Source organism: Brachyistius frenatus, unplaced genomic scaffold (assembly GCF_029030835.1).
Source record: "Brachyistius frenatus isolate BFR_SWC_R1_liver_20210118 unplaced genomic scaffold, ASM2903083v1 Contig_1, whole genome shotgun sequence".
Classification (NCBI taxonomy): Eukaryota; Metazoa; Chordata; class Actinopteri; family Embiotocidae; genus Brachyistius; species Brachyistius frenatus.
In genome coordinates, this window is record NW_027210600.1 from 9,202,187 (window position 1) to 9,216,618 (window position 14,432).

Here is a 14,432-nt window from a genome sequence, read left to right on the forward strand (position 1 = left end):
GGACGAAAAGCTTGTCCCTATTGTCAATTTAGGGTAACAACTTTTTTTTATTTTTTATTTTTTTATTTTTTTAGGTAACTTGTTACGTAAAGTCTCCTTGAAATAAATGTAAGTCGAAGCAATGTCTTCTTAAGTGATGGAAATTGGACTGTGTGTGTTGCTGAGCTTGTGCACCAGGTAATTCAGGCAATTCAATAGTCTGTAAGAATAAAGTGTGCCACAAGGTTCCTGCCAGTATTAACTCTATTATAAATAATACGACAGTGCCCCCCCCCACCACACACACACACCACACACACACACACACACACACACACACACACACACACACACACACACACACACACACACACACACACACACACACACACACACACACACACACACACAGCAGTGAATCACTTTCATCAAATTAAAGTGACTCCGGCGCCTCGGGGCTTGTTTTATTTGTTTCTTCCTGTACCTCTCTCCCTCGTCTTTTCTCTCTTTGATCCCTTTGCCCTTCTGTCTTCCAATATGATGCTGAAATGTACTTCTCAAACCTGACTTCTCAGAAACTAAAAAAAGAAGTCAGATGTATCTTTTGTTGCTTTCCATTCTTTTCGAAGTCATATGTGAAACTTTTCATGCTTCCAAGGTCAAACTCTGACCTCAATGAAGCATGCCAATCAGGAAGAAGTTGTCTTTCAAAAACCGAAACAGCCGTAATATGTTATCACTGTCACTGCAGTGTATTAAGATAGTGGTTGACATATTTTACTTCAAGAATAGTAAGAGGGAGAAGCCTACAGTATCCCACCCTTAGTAGTAACACAGTGTGGAGAAAGACACAGACCTCACTTCTCCACTTGCACTCTAAGTTAATCATTTATTTAATGGAACAGTTTGTATCTGAGAATGTCATTTTTATTGGACTATTTTAAATGTGCAAGTGAAGACCGGCAAGTACGACTGTCCTTTTTCTCCCTATGTCTGCAGATTCCTCACATACGGTCATTCTCCATTATTCAAAAGAAATATCTAATATTCATACCTAAATGAAAGCTGTTCTATAATGTAGTGTGAAAGAGGGGGAAGATGGGAGCAAGGGACAAGCAGGCAGGACTGGAGGTCGGCAGGGACAGAGAAATGATGGTGTGTGTGTGTGTGTGTGTGTGTGTGTGTGTGTGTGTGTGTGTGTGTGTGTGTGTGTGTGTGTGTGTGTGTGTGTGTGTGTGTGTGTGTGTGTGTGTGTGAGTGTGGGTGACTGCTTATGTCTATTTGTGTTTGAGTAAATTTTGCAAATGAGAGAAAGTAAAAGTGAGAGAAGAATCAGCCAAAGGGAAGAAAATAAATGAGAGAACGAAGGTTCAAAAGTCAAATCTTTACCAACATGTTTCTCATCCTGGGAGACACCACGGGAAAAAAAGGAACTTTTATCATGTGAATGGAAGAAAAAAAAAAAATCGATGCAATATTAAATTGTCACGCATGTTTTTTTTTCCTGTGTTGGAAATTAGCCCGAGAAAAGAGACAAGGCCTTTTAAAAAAAATAAATAAAAGAGAGGACAGATTGACGGTCTCCTCCCATTCATCTCTGCTGCTTGTTGGCTCAGAGTGTGTGTGATGTGGGGCAGCGCTGTCTCGCTACATCGTGTCTCAGTTAAGGGTCATATTCTCAACATTCTTTCCTACACGCCTCAATGACTTCATCAGCTCTCCTCCACCTCCTCATCATCTGTCCATGTGTCGCTTTTTCTATGTGTGTCTGTCTCTCTAAAACCCTCTTCAGGCCTTTTTTTCTGTCTGTTTCTCTCCATCAACTCCCTTCCTTCCTTTCCCTCAACTCTTCCTGTCCAACTCTGTCTGTCTCTGTCAAGAAGATCTTCCTTCTCGTCTGACCCGCAGTCAGTTCATCCAACTCTTTCCAAGCTAATTAACTGCAATGAGCCTCCACCCTAAATTAGATCATGCTTTGAGCGTAACTTTTTCTTCTCTTGCCCACTTTTCGCTGCAAAAATAACAAACTTTTGATGCATGACAACATGCAGAGGATGGCCAAGTTCAACTGCAGCATATGAGCAGAAAGTTTTAACAACTTGATATTATTACATGATAAAAAAAAAACTCATCTTACTGCAGCTGCTGAGACTGAGGACACCCTGAAAGGCAGGAGAGCCAAAACTAAATTTCTCTTGAGGGATCCTTTTTTTTTAATTTTTTTTTTTTAGCTTTATTTAAATTGAACTATTGGTGAGCTAAGCTGTGGTTCAGTCTAAATTTAAAATTAAATATCAGTGGGGGAATAATTCCCTCCACACTGTTTTAATACAACGTTTTGTCCTCCTAATTCTCAATGTTAAAAAAAAGGTCAATGAAGGGTACAATTTACTATCTTTAATTAAAACGTTTTGTATATATATAAAAAAAAAAATTGCTGGCGAAAAGTATATTTTTTGTATAATTAAAAATTGCTTTTTAATTTTTTTTTAAATTTTTTTTTTTACTTGGGGTTTTGCAATGTAATTATTCAATAACTTGTCATTACAACCCATTCTCATTCCCAGGGTGTCAAATACTGACATTTTGTCAGAGCCTGCTGCCATCTCCGAGATATGCACAGGGGGCAGTCTGGCGTGGAGTCAGTTAGGTTCAGCAAAAGGTCATAGTTTGAGTTAAAATAAGTATGGTACTTATTATAAATACCATGATGTAAGTTAACTTATTTACATTACTTCAAAAAAATCCATGTTAACTTTTGCACACCGACCCAAAAAAATGGCCTCCTGGGTGAAGGTCCCCTGTTTGATCCATCCAACCACCCCAACCTCCTCACTGTGCAGACTTTCTCACTCTTAATACCACTTGACTGAGTTCCTTCTTCAAACTGGGTAGTCAGTGTAAGAAAATGTTTGTTCAATATTATGTGTCTCTAGCTGTGTGAGGGAGCCACTGTGACTTCCTGTGCGTCACCATTGGCAACCCCATGACAAAGATAGGACCTGCATAAGGATCCCTTCCCCCTCATAGAGCTATAAACCATCATTAGAAACCTTATGATGAACAAAAATTCGCCAAACAGTAGCTTGTGACGCCAGCAACTCTTTATTACATTGCTTTGAAACCTTTTTACTTATACAGCACACACAGAGCAACATGTTTACAGGCAATCTGGAGAATCTAGTATTAACTTTCATTTTATGTCTATTTTTTTTATTTTTTATTTTTTTTTATCTCTATCTGACCAGTAAACACTTCACTATGTTGACCATCTAGTTTGTCCATGTGCCATTTCATGCAGGGCAGTTTAGTAAGTAAGTCTGTCTGGCAAAAAAAACAAAACAATGAGCTGAAAGGCACTTCAAAGCTCAGTAGAGCTGAAAGATAAAGCAATAATTTATCATGTCACTATGAGCCGTCCCTTTCACAATATATGTGATTCATTTTTAAACTAAAGAAATACGAACTCATGCAGCATTAGAGTTGGAAAATTGTCAGTGATGCAATACTAAACAACCACTAGAATCCATAACTTTACCAATCTCGAAAAAAGGAAGCAGGACAACAGGTTAGTCCTCAATAATGGCTGCTGTTGTGCACAAGCTTCTCTAATGGGCAGATGGATCTCCCAGAGGAAATTGTTAAGACCTGCCCACAACCAGCTGCCAAAGAAGGAGATATGAAAATGGTTTGAGAAGCCACCCCCATGACTAACACATGATAGCAAGACTGAAAATTGACAGTCCCATTAACATTGTTCACAGACATGCACTTTAACACCATTAGAGACAGGAAATAGTGGCAAGTGACAAAAGGAATATAAAAAGTCGACAACGATAGAGGGTGGAAGGTGAGGCTGACAGAGGTTTGAATAAAGGTCCTCAGATTTCCCTCCATCTTTTATGGTTTCATTTCCTGGTTTCCCAGGTAACTGCAGGGTGATGATCTGTCCTGATAAGAAACACAAAGACACATCATGCAACAGAGAGGATGAGAGAAAGAATGAGTTGTCAGTGAGAAGCAAACCAGGGAAAAGCAAAATGAATGTGAAGCATGACTGGATTAAAAGGAAAGTGGGTAACTAGAGGAAGTGAAGTGGAGACCAACTGGATGGTTGAGCTGTCGAATTAGCACAGAATCCAGGCATAAGTAAGGCCTCCCTGATGGTACTGTACTACAGTCATTTTAAATGTATGCATGCTTAAGAAAAATTAAAACGCAGCCTGAGGGCAGCCTCCTCTGTAAGACAAAGAGAGTTGACATTTTGTGTCTGTGTGTGTGTGTGTGTGTTTGCCCACAAGGAAAAGATAAGAAGCTGCTGACGGACACAAAAACAGCCGTGTTGGAATGATGGGCTCAAACAAACAACATGCCCCGTCTCTCTCTGACCTTCTCTCTCTCTTTTCTGATTGATCTGCTTTTCTCCACCGTCTCTCTTTGTGTTTACCTCACTGTTTTAACCTTAATCTTAATTCCGGTCACTCTTGTTTATCTCACTGGATGTTGCGTATTCAATCTTTCTCGTGTCCATAGGGACTGAGAGAAGTCCACTTTGCTTTGTTGAACTTCCTTTCTGAGGATAACTCCAAAACTAGTCAGTGACGGATAGACGAGTGGATGGATGGACAAATGTCTGGCTGCATGGGGGAGGCTGCTGCGTAATGATAACAGCACAGGAAGGGTTGCCACAGCAACAACTGGGACAGGAAACAGTCTTGAGAGATATAGAAAAGGACTTGCATAAAATGGTACAGTAATTGTCATTTGAAACAGCGAACCATTTCCTGTAGGGTTTGATTGTAGTCATCATCTTTTAAAGTCTGTGGCTAATGCTGCGTCCAGGTCATACATGAGTTAACATAATCACCAAGTCTGTATGTGTAAATGGGATTCATGTCATCATCCAGGTTGTATTATGTAATATGTTATGACAACTTCCTCTTGTCAACCAAATTTCTTTATTTCAGTTCATCACACACACATTTATTGAAGTGCCACTGCATGATGGATGGCCACAAAACTTAGTACAGACACTTGTGTTCTCTGGAGGATGAAGCCTCCTGACACTGGTGATTGCCTGACTTTTGTCTGACTGATATTTTAGATTTTTGGGAACTACTGGGTGAATGTCTCTTTACAGTGGCACATACATCTTTGGTGCTCACTCAGCCTTTCCTCATCATCGGGTCAAATTTTATGTGTCCAACCAAAACCATTGACATTTATCAGCATTAAGCTGTATTTAATGTTTAGTAGGGCTCGTAATTCGTGGGATTTGTCTGTTGATTAAAAAGATTTAACTATTCATTCTTTGTTTTTCCATACGGACTTCTCTGTCTCCACCTCCGCTTCCTGGACCTCTCGTCGTCCCCGTCCACCAGCAGAAGTCCGCCGGTGGAGACTGTTGTCCTTTAGAGACAGGTGTTGCGGTCAAAAACACCCCCTGTCTGGGCCTCATTACCCACCACCAGACGACTGTGTGCCCCCCACCACATTAACATTATTCCAGCCAGGTCCCCATCCAGTGACACCTGGTCCTGACCCCACCACGCAGAACCCTCATCTCAGTTTTGCATTTCAACCTGAGAGAGGACATATGAGGCCAATTACTGTTTTCAATAACCATAAACCTGCTCGACTTGTAGAATCTCAGAAAGAAAATAAGATGTTCAAAAATGTCCAATTATAAAAGAAGACAAGACAAAATACAGGCAGTTTTATAAAAAGAGTCTAAATCTAACTAAGACTAAATAAAGGGACACAGAAGTGACAACAGGCCAATTATTGAAAGTCAACTTACAAAGAAGCACAAAATGTTACAGAACATTATTTTGAATAAAAAACTTTTGCATAATTATTCATTTGAGGTGACATCTGCTTTGAGCAACTGGCAATGCAGCTGGGCAAAATAACTGCTTTCAAACAAAACACTAGTTACAACAAACTCAGACTAATCGGTGAAGTGAAAATAAAATGATGATTCAATCTGTTTTTTACTTGAACGTTTCCCATGCGGCTCGACTGGTGATTCACAGGATCGGTTCACTGTACCGCTACTGCTGCAAAGTGATTGTGGAAGACTACAATTACTACATATTTGATTGGCTCAACTTCATGACCCCTCCTGAACTTAGTACTGATACACTGGTCTTAAAAGCACCAAAACAAATTTGGTCAGAAAAGAAACAAAAAACAAATCACAGGAGGCAGTAATGCTTGAAATATTTTATTTCAATAAAACAACAGAGAAAGACACAATAAATTACTTCAGTAAAGCATAGAGTTTTTTTCATTGATATTTGTCTGAATGCAGCAAAGAAGGTTGATTTATGTTCGTTAAAACTAACATCAGCAACTTTTCTCTGAGTTGACAGCACAAGCATTTAAATCTACAGAGCGGACACTGAAACTCCGGACCAAACTATTTGAAAGTAGGACAATCTGTAATGTTCCCAAAGGTCTAATGTGATGCTCTTTGTTGACAAGAATAAACCAGTTAAATGTCTAATTCTTGTGAATTTGCTGTAAAGAACTGGAGAAGAAAACAAAACAGTGACATGGAAAAAGGGGAATGTCAGTCTGGAGCATGCAACAATGGAATGTGCTGATAAGCCAACAAACTGGCAGACACAGGATGCACACACACACACACACACACACACACACACACACACACACACACACACACACACACACACACACACACACACACACACACACACACACACACACACACACACACACACACACACACACGTCCCCCTCCCATACTTTTACAATACATACATGAGCAATTAAATGCAATCAATAAAATGTCTCTGAATGTCTTTTTTTTCTGTATTTAATCTGACCTTGGGGTTTGTTCGCTGCCGAAAATACAACAGGGCGATTTAGGTGTCAGTTAGTTGCCCTCTGTGAAATTTGAATCAATCACCCAGTTTGTCTGAGCTTTGAACACAAACCTCGCAAGAAGACAGACCACAACAACTAACTGTGTGTGTGTGTGTGTGTGTGTGTGTGTGTGTGTGTGTGTGTGTGTGTGTGTGTGTGTGTGTGTGTGTGTGTGTGTGTGTGTGTGTGTGTGTGTGTGTGTCGAATGTCTGGGATAAATTACTTGGAATGTGCCTACTGACATACTTTTACAATATTTAAGAGTGTTTCCTATCCTACACCTGCCATTTGACTTACGCTTGCACATAAATATGGAGCGGACCCACAGCTGATCGGGTTTCACTGTGACCGGGGGATCGTCTCAATGTCGATGTTGTTCTTTTTTTTTTTCTGCCTTTTAGAACAAAACTGGTGTGTGTAATCCTATTTTCTTTGCATAAATCCAGCCTATAAACGGGCCTGGAGCGACACACGGGACGTGACGACGGCGGCGTGACAGATGACGCTGTCTTTTATTTCTCACAGCTGGATGGAAATGGCGAGCAATTGCTTTGAATTATTTCTCTTTTGCTTTGAAGCTTCTGATAGCTTTGATACCTGCACCTACTGTACACACAGCATGCACACAATTGCAGGTACAGTCACATCCCAGCCACTCTCATGCTTGTATCTGCTGCCAGCTCTTACAGACTGTTGGTAACCCTCCACCCCTCAAACAAAAGGACCTCTTCCTGAGCTGTTACAGGGAGACTGGCACACACACAAACACTGGAGTGTCGGTTGTATTTTCTGCAGAGACCAAGGGCATTGCTGTAGTTCCACAGATCTCTGAAGACTTCCAGAACAGTGGGTCGGATTGATATGAGCTCTTTCAAGAGGAAGAGAACAAGCCAACAAATTGAACATGCTGATTGAAACTGCTGAACGAGCAGCAATCTCTTATGTGTTGTATGTTGAAAGCGTCTGAGCTCTCATCCTGGAGAGCTGAAAAATCTACAAATAGACAGCTTGATTGTCCCTTTTCTGTCAGCTGCCTCTCCCAAAAACTTCCTCCCTGCCTCTCTTCCTGAGTTTCTCTCCCTTTCCTCTGTTATGTGTTTGGGGGTCTGAGGATCACGGTTTTATCCACATTAGCAGAATTTTGCTTCACAGTTGGAATGCCAGGAATGCTCAGAACACCAGGCCCAGAGCAGAGGCCTGAGCTGGCATCCTCTTTGATGTGTTACAGAGTGAGTGATGAAGGGAATGGGTGTGTGTGTGTGTGTGTGTGTGTGTGTGTGTGTGTGTGTGTGTGTGTGTGTGTGTGTGTGTGTGTGTGTGTGTGTGTGTGTGGGTGTGTGTGGGTGTTAGAGACAGAGTTGGTGAGGGAGAAAGAAAACAAGGGTGTGAGGTGTGTGGATGGACGAACAGAAAGCGGGAAGCGGGAATATATCCAAAAAGGAAGGTGTGCAAAACAAAAGAACCCCTAGAAGCCAAGGGTGTGTGTGTGTGTGTGTGTGTGTGTGTGTGTGTGTGTGTGTGTGTGTGTGTGTGTGTGTGTGTGTGTGTGTCCGTGTGTGTTTGTGTGTGTCAGTGTGCAATTCAGATCTGCAGTTAGCCTAATTTGGTGTAAACTTCCTCCAACTCCTCTCCCTCCCACCTTCTGTCTAACGCTCACACACCTCAACATGCTCCTGGCAGAAGAGTTGCTTGAAGTTTCTTTCTAGAAACAGTCTTATTTATTTTTTTTTTTTTGCAAATTAATACACATTAAATCGGAGTACAGGACTTTACATAGCTGCTGGATTCAATTCAATTTCAATTAAATCAAGTTAGCATCCATCAAAATACTTGAATTCAATGTAAGTTTAGTACAATGATGGTGTTATTTCCTTAGAGAGTGGAACTGTGGTCAATTTTGTGTCCCAAAATGGTGGTTTTTTTTTGTCTTAAGGTTTAAGTTCAATTGAATTCAAAATGAATGCCTTAGAAAGTTTACTACTATTTTAACACTTCATGGAGCTCGTGTGATCATTAAATGTGGTGAACAGTGAACATTTAAACACCAAGTTGCAGGAGAGTTAAAGTACAAACATGTTTGGCTGGAAACATTAATTCATTTAAAAGTTTGGCCTCTACACAGAGAAAAGTAAGTGGTTTACTTGAAAGAACAAATGTCATAGTGTGTGACGCAGTTTATCAGTCAAATCATTGCCTTCTTCTTTGCTGCATGTTTGTCAGCGGTGCTGTTATTATATGAAGTCTGTTGCAAAACAGATAAAAGAAGGACTCATCCAACAGTTCCAGATGCACAAGCCTGGTGTGGGTGTCTCAGCGAGGGGGCTGGGAGGAACACACACACTCACACACTTCATGATGTGAGAGGAAGATTTCGTCGATGACCCAGCGCACCCGCGGCCTCTGATGGCGCGGATACAGGGTGGCGTCCGGGGCGTACTTCAGCACCTGGAGGAGACGGAGAGAACGGTGGTGAGGATGAAGAGACAGGAAAGTTAGCGGACACAAATTCTTCCCCGACCAGTCGGCAGGTGTCGAACAGGCTTTTGTCAAAGAAGTCAGTAGTAGTTGATGTAGGGAGAAAGAGCATCAGTCATATCAAAACACTACAGGAGCTCAATCGAACATGGGAACGCTGCACCCTGAGAGGAATCGCATGCGTCACAAGAAGTTGACGCTGAAGAAGCGAGGCAAGTCAAAATATAGATTCGATAATAAAGGCAGGGTTTCTCGGGATTTAGTGGTGAAATGTGAAACTGTGGAAGCCCTGAGAAAACAGCTTCTCGTGACGTTGAGGGTTTCCCTGCCCCTGTTCAGAAATGACTACACTGGAATTCCTCTATTATTTTAGCACTGATTCAGTCCTTCGTGTTCCCGGGGGAACCCTCTGGGATCTGCTGCCGAGGGACTCCATGCTGGAGAAAACGGTATGCAGTATCTCAGAAAACATCAGGAACTCAAAGCAAATGAAGGGCACAAGCAACAGATTACAGATATATTCAGATTGATTTATACAGTATGATGTCGACATTTTTCCAATGTCAAAAAGTTTGCTTGTTGTGGCTTTAAACAAAAACTTAACCATTATTTACCAATGCGGTGTCAAACTAATTGCTTTAAAAAACTGTGTTTACAACAATAATCTATAAAAGTCCTCGTAGAATGAATCTTATAGTTGGATTTAATCAGGGTTTTACAACAACTGATCTGCTGCAGATGGCCACAATGTTTGTTTCTGATTCGAAAATAAAGTGCAAGTACAAATTGTGCAACAACCGACGCAGTGAATTTGTTCTGCAAAGCTCAATGAAAGCGAGGCTGCCGATGATTTATGTCAGGACTTGTGAGCACTGAAACAATAGTGTGAGTAATAAGGTGTTTACTGAGAAGTTAAGTCACTGAAGGAAGCAGGTACAGGTCTATGATTGGAGGTGAGGAGAAGAGGAGGATGGAAATCTTTAGCTCTCTCTCTCTCCCCATTATTCACGCACATGCACACACACACACACACACACACACACACACACACACACACACACACACACACACACACACACACACACACACACACACACACACACACACACACCCCATTATTCACGCTCTATGCAAGTACAGTACACACACACACACACACATACACACACACACACACACACACACACACACACACACACACACACACACACACACACACACACACACACACACACACACACACACACACACACACACACACACACACACACACACACAGAGCACAATTACAACCAAAATCCCACTTTTGTCCACATTCCCATTGTATGATTTTTAACAGAGGCAGAGAGAGCCCTGTGGGCCATGTTTCAATAATGAAGCGATGTAAGAACAAAGAAACAAAGAGATGGAGGGAAGTGAGAGAAAAGAATGAATGACAGGCTTAAAGAACAAGAATGGTGCATTGCAAAGGGATAAATTGAAAATGGGAATTGGGAGGAATGAAAGGCCAGGGAGAGGGGAAGAGAGCGATACAATGCTAACAATGCATTCAGGAGGATATATGGTCCGACATGGAAACGAAGGGAGGAGGGCAGCAGAGAGAAAGGCTGCTGGTGGTGCATTGCTGCTTCATTGTTGATGCAGCGCCTGCCTCTGCATGCCCAATTTCGCCCTGCTTTTCCCTCGCACCACCTCTGAATCTCTTCCTCTCTCTCACTCAGGCATTCCCTGTCTTCTGTCTTACTCACTCACCTTCTCTTGTAGGCCCTTTCAAGTGTGCAGCTAAAATGTGCTGTACATTTGATATGTCAGTCTCGTGTTTAAATAAGCCCCTGTGTCACTTCTCTGTCACACCAGTCTAAGTTGAACGTTTTCACGTGAATGGAAAGATCACGGCGTGCACGAGCTCATGCAGAGAAATATGAGATGAACACCTTGCTCTGGTGTTTAAAAGCATTAACTTTAACTTTATTTAGATTTGTGTTCTTAGGTACAAAAGAATATAATATATCTAATGGGTATATGTACTATAAATATGTACGTGTCTGTCAGATCTACGACAAGGGGTTTTCTGGTCTTGTTTTGTGAGATGAAAGAAGGGAAAAGCCTCAGAGAACCACAACAACCAGCATGCATCAGGGACCCTAAACATCAATGCCACTGCTTGCAGTTTGAATGTGATTAAAAGCTTGTGAGCGAAAGAAAAAAAGAAACAAGAAACTACAAATGACTGTTGCTGTCTAGTCTGCATGTGTGTGTGTTCATGTTGTGAAAGCTACCTCATGTAGTTTGAGTGTTGTTTTGGAGGCCTGACAGGTGCAGCCATTGTTCCAGTTATTAGTCCCGCAGCCACAGTTGCCTCCGCAGCGCTTCACCAGCAGACACCGAGGGAAGAAGACTGCATTGGTGGTCCTCAGCTCCTCGCGCAGGTTCACGGAGTAGTTTCGAGGTGTACAGCTGTACCGCTTGATGTCGTCGTGGAGACGGTTCAGATCAACTTGAAAATGAGAGGGGAAAAGTGAAAATAATAACTGGTAGTCTTTTTTCAGTGTTGCTTTTTGTGTTTGTTATCAACTTCATTCAACTTACGTGATGCTGATGAGAACACAAAGACACCACCATCACCTTGCTGAAGTTATACAATATTAAACCACCACAAGCCAATTATAGTTTTTCTACTGTAAAAACCTTTTAAAAAAAAATCCTTTTGGGTAAAGAAAGGTGAAATAGATGAGATATGCCCAGTTATTGCGTGTGTATTTCATTATATAATTATATATATTTAAAAAATAACAACAGAAAGCTGCCCAAATTATAGGTTTAATGCTGCAGTTTTCAACATACCCAGTAGGGGGCGGTAGGTGTCTATAAAAACAGGTCAAAGGCGAAAAAAAAAAAAAAAATTACCAGTGAGAAACCCGGAAGTAAAACAAGCAGCATGCCAGGTCTGTCTACTAGGTCCTCAAGCTAACAGCAGTGGGACGATTGAGTTGTTTAACCACTTTAAAGTTTATGTCAAAGTTATTAAAGACAGAGGTGCCGTGTTTCGGCGGCTTGTTGTCCACAAGAAGGTCACGGGAGGACCAGCATTTTGATGATTAATCTCTGTTGAGTGCATTTTCATCACCATGAATGGAAACAACAAACTGTTGGAGAGACACTTCACATGTAGTAGAAACCCAACAATGTCCACTGTCCATGAGACTCAAATGTGAAGGGTTATTGCTTCAGAAACGTTTGTCTTGCGGCACTTTACTTTAAAGAGTCACCAACAAAATGTTGTGTTCTGGTTTTGTAAAAACTGACATTGGACATGAGAGCGATATATGAAGTGACTGAAAGCTGTCTCCATATTCTGACATTAATTGAAATTCCAACTGTATAATGTGCAGGTTCGTTGTTCAGAGAGACGTGCGGAGGAGTTGGTGGAGTCGCTCCGTGGGTTTGGACCATCTCAGGTCAGCTTAAACTAAAATGTACCTGAACTGAACTGAACGAAGCTACTTAGTTAAATGGAAAACAAAACAATTTATTCTCTTAACTATACTAAACTTCTCCAAGAAAAAGAAGAAGAGAATTTTTTTTTAACAAAAACTGAAGAACACGTAACACCGCCTGGGTAATAAGAGATACCCAACAGTGGGCGCTCACCTCTAGTATCTGAAGAAGAGGTCTGATAGATGGTGGATTTTGTTGTATAAAATATATATTATACTTTAAATAAATGTATTCTGTCCATTTTGACATTGTGTCTCAACTATCGTCCTGCTTACGTGATCTCTTTAATTGGCTTATAATCAATTTGATTATAACAAGTAGATACAGAGATGTGTGTCATTGTGGAGATGCAGATGGAAGATTGAACCGCAAGGAGGATAAGTGAGACACACTGACTGATTCACTCTTACAATGTGGTCAATAATGACTGATTATAAATGGTTGAGAGGTGGAGAGATAATTATTTATGGGGACAATTGCAAAGACGATGAGACAGCATGTAGAGTTGGACAGATGAGTGGGAGAGAAGAGAGTAAAAAGGACAGAGAAGGAAGCAATTGATTGTTGATTGAATGTAGTAGTCGCCGCCTTTCTTTGTGACATCACTTTGGACAACGATTACCTCATTTGTGAACATGGGACCTGCTCAAAACAAATTTCAAGACAATCAGATGGATTATTGGACAAGCTGATGGGAAACTGGGGCACTGAAGCGATTGTCCAAAAAACAAGAACACCATTTTTGTTGTAGAAATGAAATAATGAATTATCTGTGAAAACCAATGCTAATGCCTAACATTGTGACGGAAGTTCAGTGTGACCGCAGGTAGGTTGCTGAACGGATGAGACAGAGCATTTAAAACAAACAAAACAAAGAAAACCGACGAGAGGAAGGGTAGAAAAGATGAAGCGCAACGGTCAGTGGTGCATTGATTGCTGTCTTGATTGTGGCCATCAGCAGGGTAACAATCCTCCATACTGTCCACAACAAGTGGGGCAATTACACGACTGGATCAGTGATTCTTTACTCCAACGACACAACTGAGTCGTGCTGAAATGAGAATCCTGATGTTCTTCTTTAGAATTAAGATCGTGATTCTCTCATCATTTTTTCCCCCCTATATCTAAATGTTTATTTCAATTATTTACATGATAAAGAAAGGAAAAGCAACAACAACAAAATCTGATAGTACCTGATACAGGGCTGCAACATCCTCTGTGGACAACAGAAAGAGTTGACGCTGTTATTTTTAATTAAAATACAACAGCGCCAAGAATCTGACACTGAACATAAAAATAATCACCTTCAGTCTCTTGTTTTCTCTTAGTCACCAACCTTTGAAGCAGCATTTTCTTTTCTCTCACTACTCTCCCGGTTTATTATTCTGACTGTCAGTTCCTGCTCCTCTGCCTCTCACGGTGTAATGCCGTATTGTCGTTTGTTAGGGGAGATCGTAAGAGCGCGTGTTTGGATGCAGCTGATGTCACAAATGAAAATGCACCGGAGTCGTTGTCATTTAGAAGTGAAGTCTCATAGAGGCATGAATCGAGATCATGTTTTGAATGCTGTAAATTGTGCAGCCATTCGA

The 14,432-nt window shown here is 41.2% G+C and overlaps 1 protein-coding gene across 1 annotated transcript in view; it reads right to left on the bottom strand.

Moving 5' to 3' along the window:
• Nucleotides 1-6,192: 6,192 nt before the first annotated feature.
• The window catches only part of pdgfd (platelet derived growth factor d), a 55,188-nt gene continuing 46,948 nt past the window's right edge, over nt 6,193-14,432 (bottom strand). Inside the window, exons 6-7 of the mRNA XM_069689099.1 lie at nt 11,625-11,842; nt 6,193-9,315 (exon numbers count right to left, since the gene is read on the bottom strand). Coding sequence (XP_069545200.1) covers nt 9,181-9,315; nt 11,625-11,842 — 353 coding nt within the window. The 3' untranslated portion in view covers nt 6,193-9,180. The remainder of the gene's footprint in view (nt 9,316-11,624; nt 11,843-14,432) is intronic.